The sequence below is a fragment of the Mustelus asterias genome, chromosome 17 (assembly GCF_964213995.1).
Source record: "Mustelus asterias chromosome 17, sMusAst1.hap1.1, whole genome shotgun sequence".
In the NCBI taxonomy this organism is placed as follows: domain Eukaryota; kingdom Metazoa; phylum Chordata; class Chondrichthyes; order Carcharhiniformes; family Triakidae; genus Mustelus; species Mustelus asterias.
This window is the reverse complement of record NC_135817.1, coordinates 75,648,506-75,666,234: the sequence shown is the minus strand read 5'-3', so window position 1 is coordinate 75,666,234 and position 17,729 is coordinate 75,648,506. Positions and strand designations below refer to the sequence as shown.

The 17,729-nt window shown below is 45.4% G+C and overlaps 1 protein-coding gene across 4 annotated transcripts in view; it reads left to right on the top strand.

The window, feature by feature from the left end:
* The window catches only part of LOC144506201 (cell adhesion molecule DSCAM), a 518,357-nt gene that overhangs the window by 308,330 nt on the left and 192,298 nt on the right, over positions 1 to 17,729 (top strand). For all 4 annotated transcript variants that reach the window (XM_078232062.1, XM_078232059.1, XM_078232061.1 and 1 more), the window contains exons 8-10: positions 1,569 to 1,847; positions 4,472 to 4,591; positions 8,340 to 8,513. In XM_078232062.1, the coding sequence (XP_078088188.1) occupies positions 1,569 to 1,847; positions 4,472 to 4,591; positions 8,340 to 8,513 (573 nt within the window). The remainder of the gene's footprint in view (positions 1 to 1,568; positions 1,848 to 4,471; positions 4,592 to 8,339; positions 8,514 to 17,729) is intronic.

Here is a 17,729-nt window from a genome sequence, read left to right as displayed (position 1 = left end):
TGAAGATGATAAGCACTGACCAGAGGCGCAAAGTTATAAATTAACAGTAAGGTTTTCTTACTGGAAGCAGCTTATCTTTGGAGTGGTCTGGTTCCTACTAAAGACGTTCTTTTTAGAAAGAGCGAGTTAAATGTCTAATATATGTTGGAGCAAATCAAAATAATTAAATCCTGTTTGGAATAGAAGCTGCTGAGATTGTGGATAAGCTCAAAGCAAGGTAACTGTTCAATAATGTCAGCACAGCTTTAGCTGTAGTTCTGTTAAACCTGTGTCAGAAAGATAAAAATTCAAGCCCCATTCCGCTAATCTGGGCTGACTCTCCTGTGTAGCACTGAGCGAGTGCTGAATTCTCTGAATTTCTGATCATTCCAGCCTCTCCCAGTTTGACACAACTGTTAGTATTCTGGCTCTGGGTCAAAACAACATGGATTCAATCATCAAACCGTGGCCTAGATCCATAAATTGACTAAAGACTCGGCACAGCACTGAGGAAGTGTTGCAGAGTTTGAGTGTCAGGCTCTTTGGGCAAGCTTAAAATCAGAACGGAATTTACTTGGAGACTGTTCGCAAATGGTGTTCTTTTTATTCACCAGCAAATGTGCTTCTGACCACATATCTGTGCCCTCATGAAGACCACTTATTTCCATCTCCATGGCAACGCCCAACTCTGCTCTTGTACAACTCAGCTGCTGTCAAGCCCTCATTGGAGCCTTTGTCACCTCAAACCTTGACTATGCCAATGCACTCCTGATCGATTGGCCTTCCACCTGCATATCCCAACCTGCACCATTCCCATTCACCCATCTTATTCTAAAAAAAAACCCATGAGGTGGCACGGGTGGCTAGGTCTGTTGCCTCTTAGTGTCAGGGACTCGGTTCAATTCCAGCCTCGGGTCACTGTCTGTGTGGAATCTGCACGTTCTCCCCGTGTCTGCGTGGGTTTCCTCCGGGTGCTCCGGTTTCCTCCTACACTCCAAAGATGTGTGGGTTAGATTGATTGGTCACGCTAAATTGCCTCTTAGTGTCAGGGGGATTAGCAGGGTAAATACTTTGGGTTATGGGGACAGGACCTGGGTGGGATTGTGGTCGGTGCAGCCTTGATGGGCCAAATGGCCTCCGTCTGCACCGTAGGGATTCTATGATTGTATGGAAACATCATACTGCCTCACAAGAACGGTAGTTCAGAACAATCCAGAACACGGGGGCCATAAATTTCCTCAAAATACTTCCTCAAAATATTACCATGACAACTTCATCAAAGGTACATGAAAAGGTTCCCTCCATGTTTCGTTTGAAGTCAGAGTCGTGCATTTTATCCCTGACATCTACTGATTGGCTCGTTGGTGGTATCCTAGACTTGGTTAGGAATGTATCACATTCAGGGGCAAATCATGTCTCTGTAGTCAGTAGCTGTTGCTAAGCACTTTGTGGGCCTTTGGATTGCCCATGTAATCAGGTTGGTTGTTATGTTGAATTTGAGAATCCGAGCTGCCTTCAGGAAGCAGAATTCTTATCCTTCAGCACGTTCGCTTGGACAATGCATTAACTCATTTTTTTTTCTCTGTCAGTCCCACCTTTCATTCAGCCTTTTGAATTCCCGAGATTCTCCATCGGACAGCGAGTGTTCATTCCCTGCGTGGTCATCTCGGGTGACCTGCCTATCAGGATCACTTGGCAGAAGGACGGTCGTCCAATTCCTGCCAGCCTGGGCGTCACCATTGACAAAATTGACTTCACCAGCTCGCTGAGGATTTCCAACCTCTCGCTGATGCATAACGGGAACTACACGTGTATCGCCAGCAACGAAGCAGCGGCGGTGGAGCACCAGAGCCAACTGATTGTTAGAGGTAATGTGCAATACTTCAACTGTGCATCAGGAGGCGCTAACTAGAGGTCAATGACAGTAACGGTGCTGATATCCTGATTGGGTGGTGGCAGGATGATTGTGTTGGCAGTCAAACTGCAAAGATGTGCGGGTTAGGTGGATTGACCATGCCAAATTGCCCCTTAGTGTTGGGGGGACTAGCTAGTGTAAATACATGGGATTATGGGCATAGGGCCTGGTTGGGATTGTGGTTGGTGCAGACTTGATGGGCCGAATGGCCTCCTTCTACACTGTTAGATTCTATGATTCCATGCAGGGTACACTGCAGGGGCAAGTGCTGTGAGATTATCTCCAACAGGTCTGCTCCAGCCTTGTGCAAGGGTGAGATTAAGTTAATGGAACACCGATACTTGAACAAAGCTCGAGCTTCTCCAATCTATCCACATAATTGAAGCCCCTCATCCCTGGAACCATTCTTACGAATCTTTTCTGTGCCCTCTCTCAAGCCTTCACAAGAGCGTAGGAAGATGAGAGGAGATCTTATAGATGTTTATAAAATTGTGAGGGGCATAGATAAGGTGAACAGCCTAGGTCTTTTCTCCAGGGTAGCGGAGTCCAAAACTGGAGGGCATAGGTTTAAGGTGAGAGGGGAAAGATACAAAAAGGACATGAGGGACAACTTGGTCACACAGGGGGTGGTGTTTATATGGAATGAGCAGCCAGAGGTAGTGGTAGAGGCGGGTACAATTACAACATTTAAAAGACATTTGGAAAGTACATTGATGGGAAAGGTTTAGAGGGATATGGGCCAAATGCAGGCAAATAGGACTCATTCAGTTTAGGAAACCTAGTCTGCGTGGACGGGTTGGGCCGAAGGGCCTGTTTCCGTGCTGTGTATCTCTATGATTCTATTGCTGGAATTTTACCGCCTTGCCTGCCCGTGGCTTATAAGATCCCGCCCAAGGCCAATGGAGAATGCCGTTCTGCGAACCTCGCCCACTCCGATTCTGGTGCAGGCAAGGTGGTAAAATTCCAGCCTATGACTCTATCCTTCCAAAGTGCAGCACCCAGAACTGGACACAATGGTCAGCATTCTGGGCCCCATTAATGTTGGGCCTGAGGGCAAACGGGGTTCAAAACATCTGAGGCCTACTGGCTTGCCAGTTTCCTAACACCTTTCCCAGCTTTGGCCATTTAGGCAGAGTTGAACTCAGGGCCGGCACTGATCTTTGTTAATGGTAGGAAATGCAAGCTGATTGGGATCCTCCATTGGGACGTTATGGGGCAGTTCAAGTGTCTGGAAGCATGACCTAGTGGCAGGCTGGAGGACCAGCACGCCAGGAATGTCTATGGGCTGTCTATGCCTGCCTGGGTAAGGTGCCAGCTATAGACAGCCCTGCACAGGGATTCCAACGCACTCACTCTGCCCCCATCCTGCTTGTTCTATTCTTTAACCAAATGTTTGAATAAGTTGCCAAGACGATGCCTCCACGTGTAAAGACCATTTCAGTCACTTCTTATAATTGGGCTAAGAACCTGCCTCTATGCCAGGTCAAGGGGCACCCTGGTAAAAATCCCAACCAATGACCACCGATCACAAACCAGGGCCTGTCCCTGGCACTGCCTGGCCTTGTCCCTCTCTCCTGGGGGCTATATTTATCTTTGCACCCCTAGGACAAGGTTATGTTTGGGTAGACCCGTCATGTTGGTGAGGTATGAAAACTTAGTGAGGGGGCATAATTTGGTGAGTGGGTTTATAATAATTAAATTTATTGAAATCTATTAAATTCAGGTTCGTGCCTATTATGGGCATAAACCTGATTCCATTGCCAGTGAGGGGCGGGAAAATCAGTGATCGCAATCTTACCGGTGAGATTTGCGATTTTTGGTTTTCGCCAGATTTTGAACCCCCTCCAGTGATCCTTTCAAATGGTCCCCTTATCTAAGGAAATGCATACTGGCATTGGAGACAGTCCAGAGAAGGTTCACTCGGTTGATCCCGGGTATGGAAGGATTTTCTTATGAGGAGAGGTTGGGTAGGTAAGGCCTGTACTCATTGTAGTTTAGAAGAATGACAGGTGATCTTATTGAGGGTAGATGCTGAGAGATTGTTTCCCCTTGTGGGAGAGCCTAGGACCAGAGGGCATAATCTGAGAGTATTTAAGACAAAAGTGAGGAGGAATTTCTTCTCTCAGAGCGTAGTGAATCTGTGGAATCCTTTACTGCAAAGGGCTGTAGAGGCTGGGTCATTAAGCATGTTCAAGACTGGAATGGATAGATCTTTAATCAGGGAGGGTATCAAGGGTTATGGGGACAAAGCAGGAAAGTGGGGTTGAGGATTATCACATAAGATCAGTCATGATCTCACTGAACGGCAGAGCGGACTTGCCGGGGGGGGGGGGCGGCGAATGGTCATCTTCTGTCCCTGAGCTTTATAGTCTTCAAATAATGTGTATCCACCTGGATGAAGCAGCTATGGGAAGCCAGTGTTCATGGAAGTCCATCCCAGTAGGAGAAAGTATCCCGGAACAAAGAGACCCAACTGAGGCACATACAACTTCATTTGGAGTTACTCGAGTCAGCAATTTCCATTTGGTGGATTTGGACCTGATTTTAATCGCTATTTATGATGTGTGCTTCTTTCAGTTCCTCCCCGATTTGTGGTGCAGCCCACTGACCAGGATGGGATTTATGGGAAAGCCGTCATACTAAACTGTTCTGCGGAGGGTTACCCTGTCCCGACTATCGTATGGAAATACTCCAAAGGTATCGTTTCAAACTCAGCCTTAAAGCCAACTGTCCAGATTCTTCAGATGCTGAAAATGTTAATTTATGGGATCACATTTGAGAGCAGAATACTAAAGGTGGGGATTGGAGGGTTTACTGAATTAATTACATTGCTTTGGGGCTGGATTTGTGTTCAGCTCAGGCTAATGGGTTGGAAAGTCTTTGCCTCCGAGGTGATGTGAGTTTGGGAGGGCTTAGATAGTAAAAGTTCTACTTCTGCTCTCCCCCTGCAAGAGTTCTATGAAATCTTGATGGTTTATCCATTTTTTCTTGGACAGACCCCAGAGGTGTATCGCCACTCTCTGAAATTCACTCTGAATGCTCTTCAGTGTACAGCAGCTGTTTGCCGAGGTACAAGAGTTCATGGGGATCCTTCCATTAGCTTTAGGCTAACCTAACCTCCAATTTCTTTACCAACCTCAGAGCTCTGGATCCCCCACCCCCGCCCCGGCTCCAGCTCAGAACATGTTGTGACTCTGTGCAATGGTTTAAAACATCAGGCCTGGGTGGGATTGTGGTTGATGCAGACTTGATGGGCCGAATAGCCTCCTTCTGCATTGTAGGGATTCTGCGATTTCACCCTTTAGCATTTTCTTTATTCATTTGTGATCATGGGCGTCACTGACTGGCCAGCATTTATTGTCCATCCCTAGTTGGCCTAGAGAAGGTGTTGGTGAGCTGCCTTCTTGAATCGCTGCAGTCCATGTGTTGTGGGTTGACCCACAATGCCGTTAGGGAGGCAATTTGAGGATTTTGACCCAGCGACTGCGAAGGAACGGCAATATATTTCCAAGTCAGGATGGTGAGTGGCTTGGAGGGGAATTTGCAGGTGGTGGTGTTCCCAAGTATCTGCTGCCCTTGTCCTTTTAGATGGAAGTGTACCATCGGTTTGGAAGGTGTTGCCTAAGGTTCTTTGGTGAATTGCTGCAGTGCATCTTGTAGATAGTACACACTGCTGCTACTGAGCTAAAGCTAAACAAACCCTCCAGTCATTTTTTTCCTCTTTCCAACTTTGTCTTATATGAATACCAGCCTTCAACTACAATCTGTGTCATGGATTATACTTCAGGTGTAGGTCTGTCTTTGTCTCTCAACTTTCAAGGAGCTGCAAGCTACATAAGCTGACACAGTCTCTTAGCTGTTTTCCAAACATCAACAAATCTTGCCTGATGGCTATGCCCCAATTCAATTCACTGAGTTAAACTCAAAGACAAAGAATCTCACTAAACACCACCCATCTTCGTGGCAAGGAAATACCCAAGGCTTGTTGCCAGGTACAAATGCAAATTAACTACCTTTTACACCCAAAGCTCTCTTTAATTCTGCGAAGCCACATGAATTACTTACCCTTTACCGAATAGCGGCAGACACCATGGCTGAAATTGTACCGCCCCGCCCACCACGGGAATCGGAGCGGGCAAGGGGCGGACCATGGAAAGGTCCGTTGACCTCAGGCGGGATTTTATGGATTTGGAATGAGCTAGGCTGTAAAATCCTGCCCCATGTCTCCGTTTCTTTAGCTAAGTAAGTCAATCTGCTATTTATGATCTTGCCTTTCTAGATGTTAACTTCTTATGTCAACATGGTAAGAAGTCTCACAACACCAGCTAAAGTCCAACAGGTTTATCTGGTAGCACAAGCCACTAGCTTTCGGAGCGCTGCCCCTTCATCAGGTAAGTGGGAGTTCTGTTCACAAACAGGGCATATAAAGACACAAACTCAATTTACAAAATAATGGTTGGAATGCGAGTCTTTACAGGTAATCAATTCTTAAAGGTACAGACAATGTGAGGGTTAAGCACAGGTTAAAGAGATGTGTAGTGTCTCCAGCCAGGACAGTTAGTGAGATTTTGCGAGCCCAGGTGAGTCGTGGGGGTTACAGATAGTGTGACATGAACCCAAGATCCCGGTTGAGGCCGTCCTCATGTGTGCGGAACTTGGCTATCAGTTTCTGCTCAGCGATTAACCTGTGCTTAACCCTCTCTCCACTCACATTGTCTGTACCTTTAAGACTTGATTACCTGTAAAGACTCGCATTCCAATCATTATTTTGTAAATTGAGTTTGTGTCTTTATATGCCCTGTTTGCGAACAGAACTCCCACTCACCTGATGAAGGAGCAGCGCTCCGAAAGCTAGTGGCTTGTTCCAACAAATGAACCTGTTGGACTTTAATCTGGTGTTGTGAGACTTCTTACTGTGCTCACCCCAGTCCAACGCCGACATCTCCACATTACGTCAACATGGCCAGACCTTTTTTAAATTTAATAAATTCCAAGCTGGTTTGAATTGCTTTTACTTCAGGGTTGCATTTTACCAGTTTCTCATGCAGAGACCTCCATTTTCTGTAGTTAAACCTTTAATTCCTTCCTTCAACCAAAAGTTATTTTTTTTAAAATGTGCTCTGACCTCGATATTCACAATTAGTAATGTTGTATACTTTAAAACATTTTCTATTTCTTATTCTTTGTCCCTCTTGTGATGAGATTTAAAGAAGGGATCGCAGAATCTTTCACGTTCATGTTTCATGGGCGGCACAGTGGCACAGTGGTTAGCATTGCTGCCTCACATAAGAACATAAGAAATAGGAGCAGGAGTAGGCCATCTGGCCCTTCGAGCCTGCCCCGCCATTCAACAAGATCATGGCTGATCTGAAGCGAATCAGTTCCACTTACCCGCCTGCTCCCCATAACCCCTAATTCCCTTATCGATCAGAAAACTATCTACCCGTGATTTAAACATATTCAACGAGGAAGCCTCCACCACTTCAATGGGCAGAGAATTCCAGAGATTCACTACCCTCTGAGAGAAGAAGTTCCCCCTCAACTCTGTTCTGAACCGGCCCCCCCCTTATTTTGAGGCTGTACCCTCTAGTTCTGGTTTCCCTTCTAAGTGGAAAGAACCTCTCCACCTCTACCCTATCCAGCCCCTTCATTATCTTATATGTCTCTATAAGATCACCCCTCATCCTTCTAAACTCCAACGAGTACAGACCCAATCTGTTTAATCTCTCCTCATAAGCTACACCCCTCATCTCCGGTATCAACCTGGTGAACCTTCTCTGCACTCCCTCCAAGGCCAATATATCCTTTCGCAAATAAGGGGACCAAAACTGCACACAGTACTCCAGTTGCGGCCTCACCAGTGCCTTGTACAGTTGCAGCAAGACCTCCCTGCTTTTATATTCTATCCCCCTCGCGATAAAGGCCAACATTCCATTCGCCTTCTTGATCACCTGCTGCACCTGCAGACTGAGTTTTTGCGATTCGTGCACAAGGACCCCCAGGTCCCTTTGCACAGTCGCACGATGTAATTTTTCTCCATTTAAATAATATTCCAATTTACTATTATTTCTTCCAAAGTGGATAACCTCACATTTGCTAACGTTATATTCCATCTGCCAGATCCTCGCTCACAGCGCCAGGGAGCCGGGTTCGATTCCCGGCTTGTGTGGAGCTTGCACGTTCTCCCCGTGTCTGCGTGGGTTTCCTCCGGGTGCTCCGGTTTCCTCCCACAGTCTGAAAGACGTGCTGGTTAGGTACATTGACCCGAGCAGGTGCCAGAGTGTGGCGACAAGGGGAATTTCGTAGTAACTTCATTGCAGTGTTAATGTAAGCCTTAATTGTGACGAATAAATAAATGTTTATTTAGTGATTCTGATGGTTGAGCAGGGTAACATCAAGACAAGTGAGAGGGCTAACTTCTGCTTCTGCGCCACTCTCTGTACAGGTGCAGGTGTTCCACAGTTCCAGCCAATTGCACTGAATGGCCGTATCCAACTATTGGTGAACGGGTCCCTCTTAATTAAACATGTTTTGGAGGAAGACAGCGGATACTACCTCTGCCAAGTCAGCAACGACGTGGGAGCTGATGTCAGCAAGTCCATGTATCTGACAGTCAAAAGTAAGCAACAATTTACTGCCTAAAGTGTTAAGGTAAAGCCGTGTGATGGCTCAATGCTGGAATCTCTTTCCATAAATAGTGTTGGGGGCAGGAGGGAGGGAGGATTGGGCCCTGTCCTCAAGACTGACTGATAACCAGTCAGAGCGGTGGCACAGAGCGCTGGGGTTCCAAATCTACACACTTTGTTCACAGTTTGGCACACAATGTCACTTGCACCAGGAGATTCACAATAAAGGGAAGAGAAAATTAGAAGCAGTCATTTGGTAGTGCTTGAAAACTCAAAACAAAACATCTGCTGTTTGAAGTAATTCCACAGTAAGAAGTCTCACAACACCAGGTTAAATTCCAACAGGTTTATTTGGAATCACGAGCTTTCGGAGCACCTTCAGGTGAGTGGAGGTTAGTTCACAAACGCAACATATTTAGGCAAAGACACAATTGCAAGATAATTGATTGGAATGTGAAGAATGGTTGGAATGTGAGTCTTTACAGGTAATCAAGTCTTTACAGGTGCAAACCGTGTGCGTGGAGAGAGGGATAATCACAGGTTAAAGAGGTGTGAATTGTCTCAATCAGGACAGTTCCGATGTAATTCCGTGATTGGGCAGCACTAACTGGACAATCTTGAGTGTGCTAACAGCTACGCTAATAATGACTTTAAGAAACACAGCCGAGCCCGTAACACAGCTCATTTATGTTCATTGGAAGCCACATTTTAATACATGGACCTGGTCTCTGCAAACAAAAGGAACATGCCCTACTCAGTCAATGGTAGGGCATTGGGGAGAGTTACAGAACAAAGAGATCTAGGGGTACATGTTCATAGCTCCTTGAAACTGGAGTCACAGATGGACAGAGTGATGAAGAAGGCATTCGGCATGCTTGGTTTCATCGGTCAGAACATTGAATACAGGAGTTGGGACGTCTTGTTGAAGTTGTACAAGACATTGGTAAGGCCACACTTGGAATACTGTGTACAGTTCTGGTCACCCTATTATAGAAAGGATATTATTAAACTAGAAAGAGTGCAGAAAAGATTTACTAGGATGCTACCGGGACTTGATGGATTGAGTTATGAGGAGACGCTGGATAGACAGGGACTTTTTTTTCTGGAGTGTAGGAGGCTGAGGGGTGATTTTATAGAGATCTATAAAATAATGAGGGGCACAGATCAGTTAGATAGTCAATATCTTTTCCCAAAGATAGGGGAGTCTAAAACTAGAGGGCATAGGTTTAAGGTGAGAGGGGAGAGATACAGAAGTGTCCAGAAGGACAATTTTTTCACACACAGGGTGGTGAGTGTCTGGAACAAGCTGCCAGACGTAGTAGTGGAGGCGGGAACAATTTTGTCTTTTAAAAAGCATTTTGACAGTTACATGGGTAAGATGGGTATAGAGGGATACCGGCCAAATATGGGCAATTGGGATTAGCTTAGGGGTTTAAAAAAAACAGGGCGGCATGGACAAGTTGGGCCGAAGGGCCTGTTTCCATGCTGTAAACCTCTATGACTCTATGTTCAAGCCTTACATCTTTCTTTGAATTATCCAGGAGCTTGAGGAGCTTATAGTACTCCTTTCTCTTTGGCCTTAGCCAATCAGAGTCAACTTGCCAACCAATCAGCACCCTTTTTTCCTGTAATACAAATTGTCGTGATAATTTAAAATTTGGCATTCTTGCGTGCGTCCTGATGAGTGTGAGACAAACAGCCTCAACAACATATCTCTCTTTTCAGCAATATTCAAGAACATTTGAAGGCATATCGCCTGGATCCCACATATTTATCTCCTAGCAGTCTATTACAGAGTGGTGTTGCCCAACTTTTAGAAGGAAAATAATCTACCCTATTGTTACAGTTAAATAACAGAGGTTATATGAAATGTGTGTATAATAACTTGTATAATAACTTGAAGGCGGCACGGCAGCACAGTGGTTAGCACTCTTGCCTCGCAGTGCCAGAGACTCTGATTCGATTCCCAGCTTGGGTCACTGTCTGTGTGGAGTTTGCATGTTCTCCCCATGTCTGCTTGGGTTTCCTCTGGGTGCTCTGGTTTCCTCCCACAGTCTGAAAGATGTGCTGGTTAGGTGCAATGGCCATGCTAAATTCCCCCTCAGTGTACCCGAACAGGCGCCAGAGTGTGGTGACTGGGGGATTTTCACAGTAACTTCATTGCACTTTTAATGTAAGTCTACTTGTGACACTAATAAATAATAAATAAACTTTAAACAGTTTTAAAACTGTACAAAACAATTAAATGAGTTCATGAGCAAACGGCAAATAGAACCACATATTACAGGTAACCAATGAACAGTGAGCTACACACCCACAAAGGCCCCAGGATTGATCCATAATCTGCGCTGATGCCAGCCAAGGGCAAGTTTGAAGCACTATAATTGGTCATTGTATATGACAAAATGTAAACTCAACCAAGGTTTCTGCCACCCAAAGGCCCCAACTGGAGGTTTTGGAATGAGTGAGTGAGTGAGTGAGTGACTGAGTGAGTGAGTGTATGTGAGTGAGTGAGTGAGTGAGTGAGTGAGTGAGTGAGTGAGTGAGTGAGTGCGTGCGTGAGTTAGTGAATGACTGCTGAGTGAGTGAGAGAGTGACTGCGTGAATGAGTGTGTGTGAGTGAGTGCCTGACTGACTGACCGTGTGAGTGAGTGTGAGTGAGTGAGTGCGAGTGAGTGAGTGCGAGTGAGTGAGTGCGAGTGAGTGAGTGCCAGTAAGTAACAAAGCACATTTCACAGTATGTTGCTGTTATGTTCTTGATAAGATATCTTACACTGAAATAATTTTCAAACAAATATAGCAGTTCCTTTAAAACCCAGATTTGCTGCTGTCAAGAGCCTGATCTTAAATCACGAGCAAATGTATTTCTTAAGTGAAAAGGAAGTGTTGTGTATGGTTTGGAATGGTGCACTGTGGTTGGGAGAAGTTGACTGTCAGTGGAGAGGAGGACTAAATGAACATTGGTGAATAGGTGAAGGCAATTGTACACGTCAGGTATGGTACAATGCTGGGATATCTCTCCAGAAATAGTGTTGGGGGAAGGAGGGAAGGAGGAAAATGAATCAGAAAATGCTATTGTAATTTGAGATGATCAGATTGTAAAGTCATCTCACACACACACACATCTTATTGACCCTCAGCTGAATAATGTGCAACAATACGTATCATGGCAGCAACTCTCTGCTACGCACCCCCTCCTAGCTTCCTGTTCTTGCAAACTTCATTCCGCTGATGAAAAGCCACAAGCTGGTGGAAAGCATCCATGCTGCACTCACTTAACTCCCCACCACGACCTGCTCAACGCACCTACTGTCCATCTTCAATCTCAGCGCTCCCATCTCACCACCCTCCTGAGTAAGATCTCCCAGCAGACATGCTTTGGATCAAAGAATGCAAAACATGGGAAGTCACAAGTTTCTTGCGATAAATCCCACCTGTCGAGTGCCATGGCGACAGTGGTCCTTGCTAAATAGGTTCAGGACAGGCCAGGGCCTCTGTGTAGCCAACCTCCACCACCGGGGCCTCAGTACAAATCAATAGAACCTCGGAAAAGTATGGCATCGAAAAAGGCCATCCAGCCCATCGTGTCTCTGCCGACCAAGAAAGAGGTAAAAAATAAACTAGCTGCTTATTTTAATCCCATTTTCCAGCACCTGATCTACTGCCTTGCAGGTTACAGCACTTCAGGTGTTGAGGTTGAAATGAGTTGAGTTTTTCAACTCAACCACCAACTAAGGCAGTGAATACCAGACTTCCACCACCCTCTGGGTGAAATGTTTTCCTCATGCCCCCTCTAATCCTTCTACCATTCACATTAAATCTATGCCCCCTGTTAACTGATCCCTTAGCGAGGTGAAACAGCTATTTCCTGTCTCCCTGTCCACCCTCATAATTCTGTACATCTCAATGAAGTCACCCCTCAGCCTCCTCCGTTCTAAGAGAGACAACCTTAGCCTACCTAATCTTTTCTCATAGTTGCAATTCTCCAGCCCTGGCAACATTCTTGTAAATCTCCTTTGCACTTTCTCCAGAATAATTATGTCCTTCCTACAATGTAACGAATAGCATCATGCACGAAACCCCAGCTGTGGCCTAACTGGCATTTGACTAAGTTTGTGGAATTTGATTATTGAAGGATGTGGAAACTTTGGAGATAGTGCAAAGAAGGTTCACCAGGATGTTGCCTGGTCTCGAGGGTGTTGGCTATGGGGAGAGGGTGAATAAACTAGGATTGTTTTCACTGGAAAGGTGAAGGCTGAGGGGAGACCTGATAGAGGTCTACAAAATTGAGAGGCACAGACAGGGTGGATAGTCAGAGGCTTTTTCCAAGGGTGGAAGTGTCAATTACAAGAGGGCACAGGTTGAAGGTGAGAGGGGGGAAAGTTTAAGGGAGATGTGTGGGAGAAGTTTTTCATGCAGAGAGTGGTGGGTGCCTGGAACGTGCTGCCAGAGGAGGTGGTGGAAGCAGACACATGAGCAACATTTAAGAGGCATCTGGATGGGTGCATAAATAGGGAGAGAATAGAGGGATATGGACCAAGTAAGGGTAGAAGGTTTTTTCTAGTTTAGTTAGGGCATCATGATCGGCACAGGCGTGGAGGGTCGAATGGCCTATTCCTTTGCTGTACTTTTCCTTGTTCTTTGTTCTTTGTTCTTTACCTGATATTTTCTCGAGAAGTTGCCTATTTTCTATTTCTCACTGCATCATTCGGAAAGGCCGATGAGTTTTTATCAGCATCATAACAAATCTGCCAGAGTAAAGGCTGATCACACCTCGTGCCTTTTTCCAATCCTGCCCCGTGCCCACTCTAGCAGACAGAAGTTGCCACCACCACTCAAAAAGCTTCATCGGGCTATTGATCAAATGGTTTTGAATGAACTGGCTTTGATATCACTCCGTTCAGCACCTCGGGACATACTAGTGTGTTTACTGTGGAGATTTACTGAGGCAAGGGATGGGAGGGGGAGTATTTGAGGGAGCAACGAGGTGGTGGGGGGGGGGAGAAGTGGGTGAATGTGAATCATTTCAGAACTACAGCAACAAACAGAACAATATTATGTTTGAAAACACGAGTAATGATCGCGGTATCATTTCGTTACCAATTTGATTGGGGTGTGGGAAAAAAATCACACGGTGTAGTGAATGACAGATAACCCAAAAAGATGAGATAGCTTTGATCTGCCTACACCTCCTTAATTTAGTGGTGATAGCAGTGGAGTACTTTACAACCAGTGAAGTATCTCTGAAGCCCACTGTTGTAATGTTGGAAACACGGCAGGCAATTTACACACTGCAAGATCCCATAAATAATGACGAGATCAGCGAACAGTTAATCTGTTTTGGTGATGTTGGTTGAAGGATAAGTTTTGGCCAGGACATATCAATTGGATTAACACTGCTATCGAGAAAAAACAGCAGTGGGGAATTTATCCACTCATAGTACACACAGTACAGTCTCCCCAACTTACGGGGGACAAAAAATGTATACAAACATGTCTTAGCTCGTTACTGAGAATGTCAATGTATATTAAAAAGGATATCTGCACAGTCACCAATTAATTCAAATTATAGTATAGCATTTGGTTAATGGTTGAAGGATTGTTTTACCAGCAATCAGAGCATTGTCAATAAAAGAGGCTTTGTCTGCACATAATATGATGGAGAGAAACATCCCTTATCAAAGCAGAGCAGGAGCCTCCCCAGTGAGTTGGCTTCTATTTGAAACTAATGAAAGGCCCTGCAGGCTTCAGAACAGTTAAGGCGCACTTTGCTTTCCCAGCGAGAGACGTTCCTTCACGCTGAGTCCCTGTAGCTCAGACAGATCAGAAATGCTAAATCAATGTTTACTGTGGAGTCGAGGAGATTTACTGAGGGGCTGGGGGGAAAGTCAGGCGTCGGAATTCTACCGCCCCGCCCCGCCACAGTGGAAATGTCCGTTGACCTCGGACGGGATTTTCCAGTCTCGCTTGCTTGTCGCGGGGGGGGGGGGGGGGGGGGGGGGGGGAGGGGGAGGACGGTGGGGGATGTGGGGGGACATGAAACATCTCAGAACTGCGTCAACAAACAGAAGAGTATCATGATCCAAAGGCGGGATTCATGATAAGGATATCATTTTGTTAACAGTTTGGAAGGGACAAATAATCACACGGCACCAAATGACAGGCAGCAGAAAATGGGAGATGATTGCCGGAACTTTACCACCTCGTCCGCTCGAGGCTCGTAAGATCCCGCCCCCGGCCAATGGAGAATGCCGTTCTGCGAGCCTCCGGTAAAATGCCGGTAAAATTCCGGCCAATGCCTCCATTTGCTCATGCCAGCAGGATTTTGAACCCCGCACTATACTCACCCCAGCCTTTTGATTTCCTGTGTTGTCAAGGGTGAGGGGTGGATGTGGAGAATAATGATCTGATAACAGAACCCACCATTAATATGGAGCATTTGTGCCCATTGCTTATTGTTTATAATCTTTCAGTGACATAGAATCCGTGTAAGGCGCTGTGACAAATCCTCCACAATAATATGTTTTCTTGTTCTTCGCCAGGACAAGAAAAAATAAGCTGTATAAAATATTACAATGCACAGTTTATTTTATTTCTATATTATAAAATAGACTCCATTTCACAATTTCCGGGTATTTATTGTTAGTCTATAGGGGACACTAATATCTGTACAATTTCTGGGACTTCCTATTCCTTGCACACTACTTATACTCTCATGAATTAGGGCCATGGCAATGTCTGCAGCTGCATTTTGACCCGTAAGATCTGCCATTTATCCCTCCTCCCACTGGTAGTGCTGTGCCGTTTCTTGCTACCACTTTGGCTGGGTCACAGCAAGCACAACAAAATGGTGGACAGGCTGAGGTTCCCAAGCTTCCCTTCACCAATGGCTCAAGACAATGCCGGCCGGCCAGCCTGAGAGGCTGGAAAGACTTTGGGAAAATTCTCCACTCAGCCACTTTATTTTTCCGACACCCTTCCAATTTTTTTGGAACAAGAGGTCACAGGTAGAGGGTGAGAGGTAGTAGATTTAAAACTGAGATGAGGAGGAACTACTTCTCGCAAAGGGTGGTGAATTTGTGGAACTCGCTGCCCCGTAGCGTGGTGGAATCTGAATCGTTGAATGGTTTCAAGAAGGAGATAGATATATTTCTGATTTCAGAAAAGGGTTTAAGGAAAATGGGGAATAGGTGGGGAGATGGATTTCATACCAGGGAGAGATCAGCCATGATCTGATTGAAAGCAGAGCAGGCTTGAAGGGCTGAATTTGCCTACTTCTGCTCCTAATTCCTATGTTCCTGCTCTGAGGGATTTGTGCCTTACCTTTCCAGTTTATAGTCATTTAAAAAATATATATATACACAGGGGGAGAGACTCGATAGAATCATACTTATACCACTCACAACCCACTCAGTTCCAACATCATTCTCGTCCCGTTTCCTACATTACAACAATGACTGCGCTTCAAACATATCTCAGTGGCTTCGAAGCACTTTGGCAAGTCCTGAGGTGGTGGTGGGTGCCAGATAGGATACAAATTCTTTCTTCCTTTTGTAGAACAGGACATGCTGGAAATGGGAAGTAAAAACGGAAACTAAAACCTGAGCAGTGCACAGAGGTTCAGTCAGCGACCTGAGACATAAAAGAGAAGCCAGCATTACATTTCTAAACTCTTCATGGGAACTAAAAACTGAAAGTGGCTGAATATAAAGAGGGAAAGAACAAGAGGAATATCAGTTTCTCCAAATATATCAAGAGAGTCAATGGTTTGAAGAGCCTCTATGCTGCTCAATGTTACACACCTTGGGAAGAAAGCAAGATTAGGCTATTGAGTTGGACGATCAGCCATGATCGTGATGAATGGCGGAGCAGGCTCGAAGGGCCGAATGGCCTCTTCCTGCTCCTATCTTCTATGTTTCACCTTTATGTCTACATCCTCAAATAAAAACTTAAAGTACCAGTCTATCTTTTTGGGGTAGGGTCCTATCGAGGACACCTCTGTTCTCCCCCATCCAGTTGCCCATTGTTATCGCGATCAGTGACAGTAATGCTCTTGGGTGTGAGGTCAGGAGGGAAATGTCCTCAACATACTTACCTGGCATGGGTGAAACCATAACCAGGCAGGGGATGAGGCTGGCCCATTGCACTGGGGGTGTGCTGACGCCTGCGATGGTTGTTCACCTAAGCTGGGGTAGAGTAAAGGATCAGGGTAGCCAATGAGGTTAAACCAAGGCTTTACCTGATGCAATTTTTCAAAGGATAAGATGAAGCATTAGATCGAGCTCGGGAGGAGGTACAATGTCTCATCCTGTCAACTTGGATCTTGTTTGATCGAGCCCAAGATGAGATGCAATGTCTTGTCAGCTTGGATCATGTTTGTGCCTCATGTTTTAAATTTTATTTATTAGTGTCACACGTAGGCTTACATTGACACAAATTACTGTGAAGATCCCCCTCGTTGCCACACTTGGGTGCCTGTTCGGGTACACTGAGGGAGAATTTAGCACGGCCAATGCAGCTAACCAGCACATCTTTCAGACTGTGGGAGGAAACTGGAGCACCGGGAAGAAACCTGTGCAGACACGGGGAGAATGTGCAAACTCCACACAGTCACCTAAGCCGGGAATCGAACCCAAGTCCCTGACGCTGTGAGGCAGCAGTGCTAACCACTTTGCTACCATGACTTATTTGACTTATTTGATTAGAATTAAAGTACCGTAAGGTACCAAAAGAAATTTTAATCAAAAGGTCATGAGCACTTAACAGCCAGTAGAAAGAAAGCTACACAAGCATGATTGAAAATAATCCAGGTAAGGTCCAGGAACACTGGTCTCTTCATTAATTTACCTGTTAGTGGTTATGTGAGGACATCCCTTCTTGATATGTGCCCCTGAGGCAAAGAGATCAAGATCCTGTGGCTAGCCATTATTGTGCAGTTCATTATTATCTGGCTGCTTAGGTCTCAATAGACATAAGAATTAGTCTCCAAATGCACACAAAAGCTGATACCAAAGAAGCATTTGACTAAATTGAAGCGGTGGTGTAGTGGTATTGTCACTAGACTAGTAATCCAGGGACTGCGATTAATACTCTGGGGACCAAGGTTCAAATCCCACCCACAGCAGTTGGTGAAATTTGAAATCCATTAAAAAGGCTAATAATCACCATGTCATTGAAATTATTGTCATTAAAAAACCCATCTGGTTCAC